This window comes from Camelina sativa, chromosome 8, assembly GCF_000633955.1.
Source record: "Camelina sativa cultivar DH55 chromosome 8, Cs, whole genome shotgun sequence".
NCBI lineage: Eukaryota > Viridiplantae > Streptophyta > Magnoliopsida > Brassicales > Brassicaceae > Camelina > Camelina sativa.
The window spans coordinates 1,511,442-1,525,354 of NC_025692.1; the positions used below are offsets into that span (position 1 = coordinate 1,511,442).

General features: G+C 37.4%; 2 protein-coding genes across 3 annotated transcripts; both read right to left on the reverse strand.

The window, feature by feature from the left end:
• On the reverse strand, positions 269-943 carry LOC104705543 (CLAVATA3/ESR (CLE)-related protein 40). The gene is made up of 3 exons (XM_010421558.1): positions 831-943; positions 672-718; positions 269-499 (listed from the first exon to the last, which is right to left on the reverse strand). Exons 1-3 carry the CDS (start codon positions 907-909, stop codon positions 398-400), a joined length of 228 nt encoding a protein of 75 aa, XP_010419860.1. The 5' UTR covers positions 910-943; the 3' UTR covers positions 269-397.
• Positions 1,442-13,257, reverse strand: LOC104705544 (callose synthase 3). 2 transcript variants are annotated; one of them, XM_010421559.2, is made up of 43 exons: positions 13,099-13,257; positions 12,754-13,012; positions 12,559-12,659; positions 12,279-12,403; positions 12,076-12,169; positions 11,862-11,972; positions 11,680-11,796; positions 11,436-11,528; positions 11,094-11,185; positions 10,668-10,794; positions 10,142-10,279; positions 9,984-10,060; positions 9,800-9,893; positions 9,472-9,600; positions 9,257-9,371; positions 8,843-9,177; positions 8,669-8,721; positions 8,510-8,570; positions 8,302-8,383; positions 8,163-8,212; positions 7,989-8,075; positions 7,730-7,870; positions 7,555-7,649; positions 7,378-7,462; positions 7,147-7,307; positions 6,888-7,011; positions 6,680-6,783; positions 6,474-6,606; positions 6,236-6,387; positions 5,557-5,666; positions 5,355-5,480; positions 5,198-5,266; positions 4,912-5,101; positions 4,684-4,834; positions 4,313-4,432; positions 4,047-4,165; positions 3,867-3,950; positions 3,655-3,767; positions 3,331-3,560; positions 2,453-3,250; positions 2,324-2,374; positions 2,051-2,236; positions 1,442-1,934 (listed from the first exon to the last, which is right to left on the reverse strand). In XM_010421559.2, the coding sequence occupies exons 2-43, from the start codon at positions 12,950-12,952 to the stop codon at positions 1,686-1,688; spliced, it is 5,871 nt and encodes a 1,956-aa protein (XP_010419861.1). In that variant the 5' UTR covers positions 12,953-13,012; positions 13,099-13,257; the 3' UTR covers positions 1,442-1,685. The 2 variants fall into 2 exon arrangements, with proteins under 2 accessions (XP_010419861.1, XP_010419862.1); XM_010421560.2 differs by having other exon boundaries at positions 1,560-1,934; positions 12,754-13,009.

Here is a 13,913-nt window from a genome sequence, read left to right on the forward strand (position 1 = left end):
TAGTGAGGTAACACATGCTTCCATCTTGAGAACCAACTCACTACAGGATGTGTTTACGTTTGTCACTTCATCTATATGGTCAGTCAAGACTGATCTATATATCAGTTTCAAGTACATTTTTCCTTCCGCAAAATCTGTATTTTACAATACACTAGAATATATTATACACATAATTTGTATAATAGTAATATGAGTGAGGAGAATGCTTTATAAGTGCTAACAAATGAAATTCTATAGACTAAATTAAGTTAATCAGTTTTTACCTGAAATCAAAAGGGATTAACATTCGGATAAACAAAATTGAAAACTGGAATGTGAAAGCTGTTACAAACTAATATGTCAACATGAATGTGAAACAGAAGAACAAATAAATAAAAGGAGGAATGAATGAATCTCTCTATGGAGTAAAAGGAATGTGGTTATGATGGAGAGGGTCGGATCCGGTGGGAACTTGTCTTTCTTCAACTTCATTAGCTGTTCCTCCATCTATCTCCTTCTCCTGTTTTCCAAACAAATCAATCAATCAATCAATCTTGCTTCAAAATCATGAATACAGATTGATTATCAAAATGCAAAGCTAGAAAACAAAAAAAAAAAAGTTTCTTTCTTTTTTGAAAAACCATTGTTCATTCATCACTTAAAAAACAGTCGCTTTGTAAGAAAAAGATTACCTTTTTCGTGGCTTTCATATCTTGTGTTTCTCCTAACCAGAAGAAAGCTAGGCACAAAACAAAAAAAAAACAGAGAGGATCCAATGTTTCATCATGTTTATATATAACCAAACAATGAAGGAAGACGAGGATGTTTGTAGAAAAATGTAAATGACTTACATCTCGTAGAAGAAGAGTGAGCAAGTAGTGTTGACGAAAGAAGAAGGATGATGACTATTATGTATTTCATCGCCGCCATTTCAATAAACAAAAACCTCTTTGCTTGTGGTAAAAAAGAGTCGAGAAAAGAGTGATGACGACGAGAGCTGTCGTCGTCGTCTAATAAGAAGAAACTCCCGGTTTTGCCCTCGTTTTTTCACAGCTTTGACGGGCAAATCAGTCATTTCGTTGTCTTTATGTATTATAGGGATTAGCTTTAATCTGTACAGACACAGAGGTTACCGTTTACAGGCTGGAGCTGGAACGAGCCAGACAAAACAAAAACTCATCATCATCATCCTCCTCGTACATATGTCTCGTGGAGCCCTCTTGTGGCCGCCACGTTTCTTTTGCCAATCTCCCGCCATTTTTTTTGGATTTCGCCGAAACAAAGCAAGGCAAATCGGGTTTTTCCATTGTGGGCTTTCCTTTTCGGCCCATTATTGAAAAAAGCTTTGCTCTGTCATCTTCAAATCGTTCTTCTCTGCTCTTACTTGATGATTTCATGGATTGAATGTTGTATTGGGTCAATGAGTTTTTCCTAAAACAAAAATTTGAAATTACGAGTAACCTAACCGAAGAATAATATTGATTTGGATTGGATGATCTGAATAGATTAAACAGTCACTACATGATACATTACGTCTAATAGACGGACGAGTACTACAATGTTTACCTAAGCGCGCGATAAGGGCGAAAACTAAATTACATTTAACTAACACTAGTAAATCCATAAGAGTCGCTACTTGTACCAACAAGAAGATTCAAAAGACGGATAAATTAACATCGCGCTGCAGTACACAATGAAGAGATGAATCATTCCTTGTTTCGAGAAGAGCGGTCTTTCCTGTGTCCTCCAAGGATACGAGAGATCTGAAGACCTCTACTGAAAGCTTGATTAAAGAGCATACGCGTTTGGAACTCCGACACAAATGGAAACCATGCCAAGAACGCCACTGGCGTGAACAGCAACAGTCCCATTACTATCTCGTAACCACGAGCCAGTGTCCTCACTGATCCCCAGAATCCTGCTCTATGAACCACCGGCTTACACGCTTGCGCAATCTGCAACACACAAACACACACATAACTTGTTATCTTCTTTCTATTCCAAAACAAACACATCACATCTTTCAAATAAGACTTATCAACAAAAAGCTTTTTCTTCTTCTTTTACTTACCAAGAGCATCCCCCAACCTGTGGGCATAAAGGCAAGGATACACACAATTATGTCTTGTATCGTCATGTGAGCCAGTGTGATCAATATCACAATAATTGCGATAAATGTCATGAATATTAGCCCCTTTATCAACCGGAACATCAGCTGAAAACTCGCACTAAATTTTCGCCTTCCAACCGAAACAGTCTGAGGAAAGCAAGCAACAAAGATAAATGATCATTGACCAATATGTTAGAGACATTAACAAGAAGTTGATATGTCAAGTAAACCCACCTTCATCACAAACAGTATCAAGAAAATCACCAGCCATGATACTCCATAAACCTGAATAGAGAAGAGATTTAGTGATTGAATAAGAGAATATCAATATCAATATCAAGAGCTAACACAAATGTTACATACCAGAAAGTTTTTAGTCCTCTCTGTAATCGTGAGATGATAGACAAGCCCATATTGATAGATAAAGAAGCGCAGGGCCAACAAAATCTCAACAATTATACCACGCTTTCCAGAGTGTCGGAGATGTTCTTGCTCTTCCTCCCACCACGATTCCCAACTTTTTTCTGCCGGAACACCAATACCCCCAATGTTGTTTATCCATTTATTCCAATCAGTCCAATCATCAACAATTTTTTGCCATTCAAAACCAGAAGGATTGAATAGGAAAGGAGCAAAAAGCCAAGTCCCGACCATGAACCACATAGATATGGTAATCAAAAGATATGCAAGGACGCCTCTGTAAGCACTTCCGAAAATTTGATACACAACGAGCAGCAGCATCATCTCAAGCCCTTTTACAAAATGGCTCCGGGAATAGAGTCTGTAATTATCAGCAAATTTAGCGTGAAAGACGACAAACCCTCTCCCTGTGGACCTGTACTTGGCACCACCATGAAGTAACGTCCTTCCATAGTAGTGAGTCTTTGTCCCAAGAGAAAACGTAAAGAACACAGGAGCTAACTGAAGCTGCATCAGCACAAATTCACTCAAGGCAGTCCTAAAACCCCTCTCTAATCCAATTTCCATAAGCATAGGTAAAGCCATCAGGACACCAATCTGAACAAATGACTGTGAAGCAAGAGCTATTTGCAAAGGTGTATTGTCTCGGATGCCTTTCTGTGTACTTAAACCTTGTTCAAGCCCACTCAAAACAAGATAGAGACGTCCATAAAGGAAGATATAGACAGTGAGAACAGTGATCTGTGAAAATAGTAGAAAATGAATCAGATCCGAACTACCTGTGTGAAAGTTGCCTTAACAAAAACAGAACGAAATCATACCAGGGTGCTGAAGTAAAAGCCAACAGTGGTGAAGTAACATGACATCATCCGGAAAAAGTCAAAACGGTGTCCAAGCCTGTAAATATCCCGACTTAATGTCTGCTCTCCATTTCCGTTAGCAATCTTGGCCTCAAACATAGAGATCTGATTTAGACCGACATCTCTTCCTTTACCAACTTGTATGTATTCATGATGGGTAACATTTCCTTCACGAAGTGTAGAATTGAACCCTGCTCGATACAAAAAAGTAGAAATCCATCAGCGAGGACTTCACTTAAGAGTCGATGAGAGAAACAGATAGTCTTACGCAAGAGTAGAATATACCTGCAAATATGTCTTCACTGAGGTTGATAACCTTGGATGCTTTGCTAACACCACCTCTTGTTAGATGAAACAGTCTATCAAACACATCTGGATGACCATAATGGAAACGAACCCTATATAGGAGCAAAACAACAATGAATTTTGATTTGGGAATGATAACAAATAAATCATGTGTAATCATCGTTACAGTTGATATCAGAAAACACACTTACCTCAAAGGGTTTGCCAGTAATCTCTGACCAATGGTAACAAAACTAGTCTCTTGATTTGACATGAACCAAGCAAGAGAGGAAACGCTGCGAAGTGCCAACACCAATTGTTGTTAGAGATTACCAAATTTATTGAGCTTAAGAAGAAATCCGTAAGATAGATGACAATGCTTAAAGACTCACGATCCAGTAAATATATGTTCCCTAAGTCCAAGAATGGATGGATAGCGAACACCATCATGCTTTGTAAGAAATTCTTGGAGCAAATTCCTCATTTTTAACGCTTCTTCCATGTAATTATCCTGAATACAAATGGCAACATAAGGAACTTAATAATAAAAATGGCATCTTTGTCTCCAGGAGTTTTACAAACTCGGTGGCTTTTGTACTCTATCTTTGCAGTTTCATAAAAATCAAGTGTTAAAAATAGAAGAAGAACAAGTGCATACCTGATTCATATCAATTGTCTGTAAACCTTCTCCACGAGAAAAAATGATAGCATGATTTTGGTTTTCTGGCTTTCCCTCTCCAAGAATAGCAGGTCCAGGAAGCTTAATCCTATAGATAACCTAGAAGGCAGAGAAATTTTAGTATACACATCCATGTAAGAATCGAGACAAAACAAAGGTGTATGACATGAGGTTGCCATTTAACTAAACCTTTTATACGATAACATTATCAGCTTTTACTAAGACAGTCAGTAAAAATTTCAGCATTAGCAGCACCTTCTGGACGGGCTTATCTTACACCAATACATTGAACGGCATAATAAATTGCAGAATCTACAACTTGACACAAGTGTTCGATTGCTTTGTCTTACCTGATCCAAATTCTGTGCTAGGCTAGAATGATCAGTTGACTTAGGCACCTTTACCAACACAGAATAATACACTTTCTGGTTCCCTTTCTTTGACTGGTCTTTCACTGGTTCTTCCACCTCATCAATGTATGCAACGCGGAGAGAAGGGTATCTGCCAATTGTAAGCAAAGCCATAAGTTCAAACAAGTTATAACACAAAAGACAACAAAATAGGATTGTTCTGCACACCTTGTCATAAGCCTCAATATATCTTGCGCACGAGGATCACCAGATCGTTTATGGATACCATATTGTTGACATGATACAACATATGTAAATTTCATGTCAGCAACAGCTTGGCACTGTGCCCAGAGTGATCTTTCACCTCTTGAATTGTTCTCTGAATTTAGTTCTACAGCCTTGTAACCTTCCATCAAATCTAAAGAAGCAAATTTAAGAAAGAGTCAGCACCAACAATCAGTTGCATGAATTTATTTATGCCCTTAGCCATATAATATAAATTAGAGAAGATTACCTTCGTGCATAGCCATGTCTAAGAATGCCTGAAGCTCCAATGCTTTTCGATAATACATCATTCCTCTTACTGCAAAAATATCAAAAGATTAACAAACGGTTTCCATTATATCCATCTTAATTTTTCACTGGAAAGAAAGATAACCAAAAGCGCATACCAGTTCTTGTCAGAGTCTGACCCCTATATGAAGCCCATAAACGAAGTTCCTCTTCTAATTCATCTGACTCCTTAAGTTCTTCTTCACTTGCGCATTTCACCCGCTCCAGAAAATTGTTCCATTCATCTAAAGATAAGAGGTCCGATTCAAGACGTAAATCAAGAATTTAGGCTACAGGTAACAGCATATAAACAAAAATCACCTGGAAAAATCTTCTGTAGGTAAAATATGATTGAAACCCCATCTTCATTTGGCGTTTCCAGGTCACGCAAGGAGAAGAGGACCTCTTCCGTGTAATATGGAGTCAAAACACTACAATAAGAATAGCAAAGAGAAAAACCCAACCAGTTTAGTTACAAAACACTTCAATAAAAGCAAATCATTATACATAACAAACTTTACCCAGCCAGTACAGTAACGGAAAACTACAAAGCAGTCATACTCAATCAAATAAGTATTAGATTTGATATAACAGTTCTAAATATTATATTTGTCATCATAAGAGCAAGATTATTGCACATACTCGACCAAGGATGAGAACAAAAAATAAAATAAAAAAATGACAAAAAGGTGGAGAGAAGAAACACTAGTGTCTCTGCCCAGATTCTTATAGACACTGAATCTGCCACATGTGTTTTCATATGATTGGTTGTATAAATTAAAAAATAATAAAATAATTTAATTCAATTAAAATATTATTAATTATTTTTCTTGACACCCCAAGCGGTGGTATGTGCAATAAGTATGCTCTAAGGGACAAACTTGAGGGAACTATCAACTCCACACAATATATATTTAACTGGAAATTTAGGAGAAGAATCAATCAAACTGAGCATCTAAATTCAAAGTGGTGAACTAAAACTAAATACAGAAAGGCTTACGAAAATGATAGCATATTGCGAACTTTAGGTGCCATAGGCATGTCCATGAACAATGAATTTGAGAAGAAAGACATCCGTCTTCTTGCTTCTAAGTTAGAGGGGACATCCATAGCAGACTCTTTAGTAGTCAACAGAAGGTATATTCGTTTGATCTGCACATACAGGCATTTAACTTTTGAGAGCAACTCATATGAAGACTGAAGAATTAGAACTTAAATATAACCCAGTGTGGCATTACCTTCTCTTTCCAAGCTTCTGTAACTGGTTCAATAGGAAATTTAATGGCACCTGAGGATGCAAAGAGCTGATATTGTTGTTCAAGAGGGATCATTCCCCCATGCCAAGTGCCACCATGACTCGAATCTACCAAGCTACAGAGACAACTAGAGATATAAGATTTTGATTAACCAAGCTACAGAGATATTGTGATAGAAAGTTGCCAACCTCGATATATTGTAATCCTCCATCATAATGTCTCTTGTTACAACTTCCAGCATGTCTTGGAAGAGAATTACAACGTGATCTCTATCTTCCTCCTTATTGTCTAGCTACAAGGGATAAGAAAACGAAGATATTGGACCATATGAAAAAAATTTGTGTAAAAATTTAAACAAATTAAAAAGAAACAGTACCGCAGGAAGAGAGAATTTACCAGATATTTTATCAGCTTGACAAAGTGATCATAGAGGCTAGGAAGAGCACTCATCTTGTATTCTTGAATCAAATCCCCAGTATCCATATGTTTGTCAACCTCTTTAAATATGATCTCTATCACCCTGAATACCAAAGATATAAGTTGGCCATAATATAGTATATGTTGCAAACTTGCAATTATCAAAATCAGAAATAGATATGTAAAAACAAAAGCAAGTACTCAGACGCTATGGTTCCAATAACTTAACGAAACTTACTCTTTTTCACGGTTTCCCTGAACCACATATTTTATGATATTCTTGAATGAAGCATAGCACTCACGGACAGCACATTTCATGTAAGTGTCACTCTCAATCCTCTTCTTGAGTTCCCTGTCCTTCCCATTACTGTCTTTTGCCATATCCAATGCTATTGGTATCTACAGCCAAATATCATATATCAGAGAATCCTACAGATTAATTATGATGTATTTTCCTGTAAGAACAAACCTTGCTAGCCAATAAGAAGGGAGGCCACTGTATGAGATCCAAAGCACGGTCGGCCCAATATGGAACAAGCAACAGATCCATCTCCCTATGAACAGTCCAAATGTAAAACCGTTAGTTCAAAATTTTGAGGTCCACAGTCTAGTGTAGCTAGATATGTGACATACAAATAAAACTTACCTATCATTTATAAGATCTTCCTCTCTAAAACTACTGATTATTGTGTTCCACAACTGTGCAAATCTTGCAGCCTCTTTCTCCTTGTTAACAGGTACCTGTGAGTAAGTAAGCTTTCAGTACAAGCAGTCAATGAGAAGAATCGTACATCATAGCAGTTCATTTGGGTTCAACGAACCTTATCCTCCGTAAAGTTATGAGATAAAGTTGCCCTTAATCCTTTCTTCTTTTGCTGGTTCGTTCCATCTGGAATTAAGCGGTCATTAAAAGCTCCAGGCAGTGATTCAAACCGTGATCTAAGCATTCCCAGTGTACGAATCTGTAACAAATGAAAAAGGTAAGGATTTAGGGATCATCAGTGACAATTACAAGGGAAACCTCAAGTTCAATGTAAAAAACTAACTCATCTTCAGTTAGATTATCTTGAAACAGCATACCTCTCCAAGGCGGCGGAATGCACCGTAAATACCTCCAAATATTGTGGAAAATATGGCATACCAAATCTGACTATCCATAAAATATACCTGCAGCAAGATGGAGCAGAGATCAAAATTAGCAACAGCAAAAAGCAGGAGAGGACATGGAGACATGTCCGACTTGAGCACGCTTACCAGAATAATAGGGGCCCAGAGGGCGATAACGACACCAATATTGTTTTTGGCTGCACACATTAAGTAGAAATGGTGAGAGAGAGAGAAATAATAAATATTCATTGCAGTAATCATGTAGTGTATGTGAAAAATGCATTACCACGAGGAAAGAACTCATGCCACTGAAAATTAGTCACACGGGCCTTCATAATGTCATGTGTTGGGGCAACTAAAGGCTTGATCTGCGAGCAATGCCAATTTATCAGACTCCAAAAATTGTAGCAATCATGGTATACCCAAAACTATTGTTTCCATGTCCACATCATGAAGTCAATAATTACCAGAAACTAGATACAAGAAACAAATACCTCAATATAGTAACTGAATGCCAGCTTTGTTGCGATAAGCAACACCCAGAACACGGTATATCTACGCAAGAGAAAGATAAAGAGACATTAGTGAATAGAGGACTCAGGCTTGCCAATAACTAAAATCCAATGATGCATATGTCACAAAGAGAACCCTACTTGAAGAGGGAAAATGCGCTCTCGTGCATTCCTCTGCCAACATAGAGTCTAGGCTGCGAGGTAAAAAAAAAAAGGTTGATAATAGTCACATCAGCAACAAATCACATTATGAATTTTGTTTTTTGTCATTAGTTTTTCTTGCAAGAACACAAACTGAGTGAAGAGGTGAAGTACCTGAGACCACCACATCATTAGCATTACAATTCTGTAGTTGGACCTCTCGAGAAACCGTCGTAGCAGAGGGAAAAGAAACATTACACCCGCGAGCAGATTAGGCGACAGATAGAAAACAACAGCTATTATAAATAGTGAAGGTGAGTGCATGGCATTCCCAAACCAACTCTTGATAGTTCTTGCAAATGCTGGAGGATCTTTCCAACTGTAGGCGTAAGTAACTGGCAGAATAATAACCCAGGCAGCAGCAGAGATGACTTTCAGAATGTATCGTAGTTTAACATGTAGTGTCATGCTTCGATGAGCTTTGAAATTAAGGATCACATCAAGAACAGCTGCAGAAATAGTTCTAGAAGATGAGCTTTCGTCACTCAAGTAAACTTATGAAAGTATTGAACAATGACATTAACCAACCTTGTCCAAGCTTCATTATTGCAGCTGTGATAAACACGCTCAGAACTTTCTTGAATACAGCAGCCCCAAAGACTGAACTTGGATCTCCGCCATCCCAAGCCATAATAATCATTGCCTTCCAAATATCATCATCAAAGTCATTGTTTGTGAAAATATGCATTTTTTGAATACATCAGCTCCAAAGAGAGGCAGTGAAAAATGGAAGATAGTAATACCTGAAGGCACAAAATATAGAAGCTCCACATTCGATCGAAACTTCTGAAGACATGCCAGAAGGAACGAATCTCAACAAAATTAACTTTCCCCACCCATCTATCCTTGGCAACAGTAGGCTTGCTGTTATCCTGTGATATATGATAACAAAAACAGGAAAAAAAAATGGCAGTGAGTGGGAGACATCATCTGATAGACAAAAGTCAGCAGGAAGAGATTAGAGTTCCTAGTATTTAAAACCACACCACCTGAAACTAGATCGGAGTAACAGATTCCCGTACGAAAAATAAATGTAGATAAGAAGAGAGAAGATGTGTAGCTATTATGTACCCCGTCTATTTCTGTATTGAGTACAGCAACAGGCAGGCAAAAGAAATCAGCATCAGCTCGCATTGGCCAACCTAACCGAAAACAATCAACTGACCTGCAATGTAAGAAGCATATTTAATTAGTCATAAAAACCACTTATGAGGATCTTTACGATTGTGTGAAAGCAGCTAGGTATATATATTACCAAAAGTATTCATTTATATCATCGTAGTTCCTCCACTGAGAGTGCTTAGACTTCCCTTTTTTGCTTCTTTGAGCCTCCTGTGAATGGTACAATTACGTAAGTAAGCAAAAAAAAAAAATACTGAAAGCAAAAGAAAATGCTCGAAGTTTAAGCCATACCATCTGAATCACTTCATAAATTGGAGTCACAACTTTCCTCAAGAATGCATCTTCCTCACCTCCATAAGCTGGCTTCACATTTTCCCCAGTCATAGGACTAACATTCCCAGCCAGCATACCATAGAGTTCAAATGCCATCTGTTAAAGCATGAAATAGAGTAGGAAGAATAGATATATCACATTTAGGAACGCATAGCAAAAATGATCTGTGAATTATCAAAATCAAGCATGTTATAACCATCACTGTATTCTAATAAAATTCTAATGTCTAAACAATATCAATTGACATTTTCTCATCAGAAATACATCAACTCGAGCACAGATACACATGTTTTCCCCTAATATTATTGTTGTGCAAATATTATTGTGCTTGCAAGTTATAGCTTCTTGGCAGAAATATAAACTTTGAAGATATAAACTTTCAATGATAAAGAATGACAGTAAACCATAATATTAGCACTGGCGAACAAGTATTAAAAACAAGAATCACGCACAAAGTATGGAAGACTTGCAAACTGAAACATACATGATGATAAATGTAGCAGAGACACTCTGGCATGAATCTCAAGTTCGCTGCTTCACCCCAAATTAGAAGATACAGGGCCATATACAATAGCTTGCGCTGTTGCATTTCCTGCTGTATAGTTGGCAACCTACAAGCAGAGCATACATTGAAAAAGATTCTCGACACCAGAATTTGAATTTGCATAAATATACAAGCAGAGCATACATTGAAAAAGATTCTCGACACCAGAATTTGAATTTGCATAAATATTTAGCCACAAACAAGATATTTATATTCTGCTCATGAAGAATACACAGACACCCTCTACTGCTTCTGAATATAATATTTCTTTCGAGTCAGTTCCTAAAATTTATTTTTATGTTCATATTCTTAGCTACATTGCAGAGAGTATACAGAATCGAGTAAAGGTGTCAACAATTCCCTTACCAAAGACTACTCTTTCGACCAAGGTATTTGCACCATTTCTTATAGTTCTTGAAAAGCTTTTTCATCACTTCTGTCAATGCTTGATCATCTAACTGTGAGAGCACATTGGGTTGTCACAATGAGAACAAACAAAAGGACAAATTGATAGTACATGTATCAAATATTATAGTCATAGTAATATACAGTTACATATCTATTTCATAGAAAAAACCGTACTGCAAAGAAACCTCCTCAGTTGGAAAAGGAAAAGTGAATTGAGATAAGACAAAAAAAAAATATGCATGAACACACCAAACCTATATAAAAGTGGTCTTCCAACAGTGGTAAAATTAAGGTACAAACCTTTGGCTGCTGATCAGGCTTAGGAAATTGTCTTATATGTACATTAGCAAGTAACAAGATCAGATGCTCCCTTTGATTAGCCACATTGTCTTTCTGCAGAACCGTAGCAACAACATATGAATAAATGCATGTGAGCAAGTAACAAGATCGAGTGCTCCTAAGATTAGCTGCATTGTCTTTCAGGAATCTATAGATTAACAAAAGTTTACTGAAATTGGAAGCATCACAGAACTAGAAAAATTACCTGAAATCCAAACATTTCTAGAAGCCAATCAAGCATGTCTTCATCTTTCTTTTTCTTGTGACCTTCTGGCCATGGAAGACCTCTAGTGTTGCGGAGAGCAAGAACAGCGGCTTGGATCTGCAGCAAGGATTACATTACCTGCTGATAACATGTTAAAACAGTAGAAAAAAAAGAGGACTAACCTCAGGATATCTCATAATCGCTTGATTTGTACTATCAGGATCAAGAGGTAGGATGTTATAGGGGACATACAACTGTGTCTTTTCTGCGACCTTATCTTGAGCTTCCAGAATCTGGAAACATTATACTTCATTGCCACATTGCACAAGAGATGGAAAAGATAAATGTTTTAAGGTAAAATTACTAAAACAAGATAGGACTAAAAAGTTGCAATACCTCCCGGTCAACCTCAATAGACTGTGTCAGATTAACAGCCTTCAGCACCTCAAACAAAACATTGGCAGTTTGGTATGCCTTTGTCAGCTGAGCACTGAAAATCAATAGCACGCAAAGCATCAGTTAGGGAATTTGCTGCTCTCAAACACTTAATCTGCGTCTTAAAGTGGGAAACAAAGACATTTTAAGTAGGTTAGACATACCGGTCAGCCTTATCTGCGGCATTGTGCAAAGCTTGAATGTACTTCTTATAGTAATGTTGATAAAAGCTTTGCATTTCACGAGCATCACTTTTCTTAACCCTGCCCATCAGTGTTGGATCATGTTCCTGCAAAAGAGCACATATTGTTAAAGAAACGCTAGAGCACATATTGTTAAAGGGCAGTACTAAAAACCAAGAGTACTTCCTACAAATATCAGTAGCTAGCTAGCTATCCAAATCTACCACATGCAGGAACCAAGCAGAGTAATAAGGATGCTCACTCTTTCAAGACGCTGTAAAAGTGCAGTCTTAAACTGCCGAACACCTCTTCCACCGGAGGTGGGATCCAATCTATGAGCTTTCTCAAAAGCATAAAACCGACCTAAGGGAGAGAAGCAGAACCAAAATCAGATAGATAAACAAACAAATTACATAGCAAAAGAATGGGGAAAAAGGGGTATTCGTAAAGAACTTACAGAGATAAGCAACCCTAGGGTTACTAGATTCAACCTCATTAGCAACACGAAGAATGGGGGCAATCTCAACAAGGGATGAAGGAACAACTTCACTATCGAATGACTCTCCAAGATTACCAGCAGTCTGAGTTCGTACGATCCGCCGCTGCTGAGGCTGTGACGGTCCTTGATCAGGACCTCCTCCTCTCGAGGCAGACATTTTTCTCCCTACCCTAAAACCTCCAGGTCAAGCCGTTTAAAAGGTTTCCTCAGCCTCCTCCTTGAAACAAACAAAAACTCATTACATATACACAGAGCATATTAAAATCAATAGTGAAAAGAGATGCGACATTGAAAGAATCTTACAGAGAGAGAGATCCAGAAACCCTAACAATGACGGTGACGGAGCAAAGCAGCCACAAACTTTAAGCTCTACTTAGCTGCTAAGTACGCAAAGTGGAAGAGAGAGAGAGAGAGAGAGAGAGAGAAAGGGAGGAGACACATGAGCCCTGAATGAATGTTTTTTGTGGTTTTCTTCTTTATCTTCCTTTTTTTAGCACCGCTTTAATGGACAAAAAAAAAAAAAGGAAATTTTAAAAAAGGACACTTTCGAAGTTCGTGTCCACACAAAAGCTCTGTTTTAGCATTTAATTACAGTAACACCACCAAGTTTGAACTGGTGCAATGTCGGTTTCGTCTCGGTGGAAACAATAAAGGGTTACTCCAAATTTATTCATTGGGACAAACAATGTAATTACTTCTGAAAAGTAAGGGTAGTTTTGTAAGGGTAATTGGAATTTCAAAAAAGTCGAAGATTCCAATAAAAATAAAAAAGTGTTAGCGGTTTTCCTAAAAACTTGAATGGTTTCTTTGACCTTATATGACTCGTCGTCATTACTTTTTCAATTTTCTTTTACCGTTTTGTTTGACGTCAACAATGTTTTTACGGTAAAAATTTTACCGTTACTTTAAACAAGATTAGAGGATTTGACGCAGTGTTAAACTGGTTAACCTAACAAATAAGCTTTAATAGTTTAAAAAATAACAATTCAAATGAGTGTTAATGTTATATTAACCGAGTGTTAATATTATAGCAACCGAATCTTGTTGGAAACTCTGATGCATTGATGTATTTTTATACTATTATTGGTTTTCGTTAGATCTTATTCCTAGATTATACT

Coding starts and splice junctions, on each gene's coding strand:
- LOC104705543 (XM_010421558.1), bottom strand. CDS start 909: ATGGCGGCGATGAAATACATAATAGTCATCATCCTTCTTCTTTCGTCA. Junction 719..830: donor TCACTCTTCTTCTACGAGAT/GTAAGTCATTTA, acceptor TTTTGTGCCTAG/CTTTCTTCTGGTTAGGAGAA. Junction 500..671: donor ATATGAAAGCCACGAAAAAG/GTAATCTTTTTC, acceptor TTTGGAAAACAG/GAGAAGGAGATAGATGGAGG.
- LOC104705544 (XM_010421559.2), bottom strand. CDS start 12,952: ATGTCTGCCTCGAGAGGAGGAGGTCCTGATCAAGGACCGTCACAGCCT. Junction 8,076..8,162: donor TCTGGGCCCCTATTATTCTG/GTAAGCGTGCTC, acceptor ATCTTGCTGCAG/GTATATTTTATGGATAGTCA. Junction 7,012..7,146: donor CAGGGAAACCGTGAAAAAGA/GTAAGTTTCGTT, acceptor TTTGGTATTCAG/GGTGATAGAGATCATATTTA.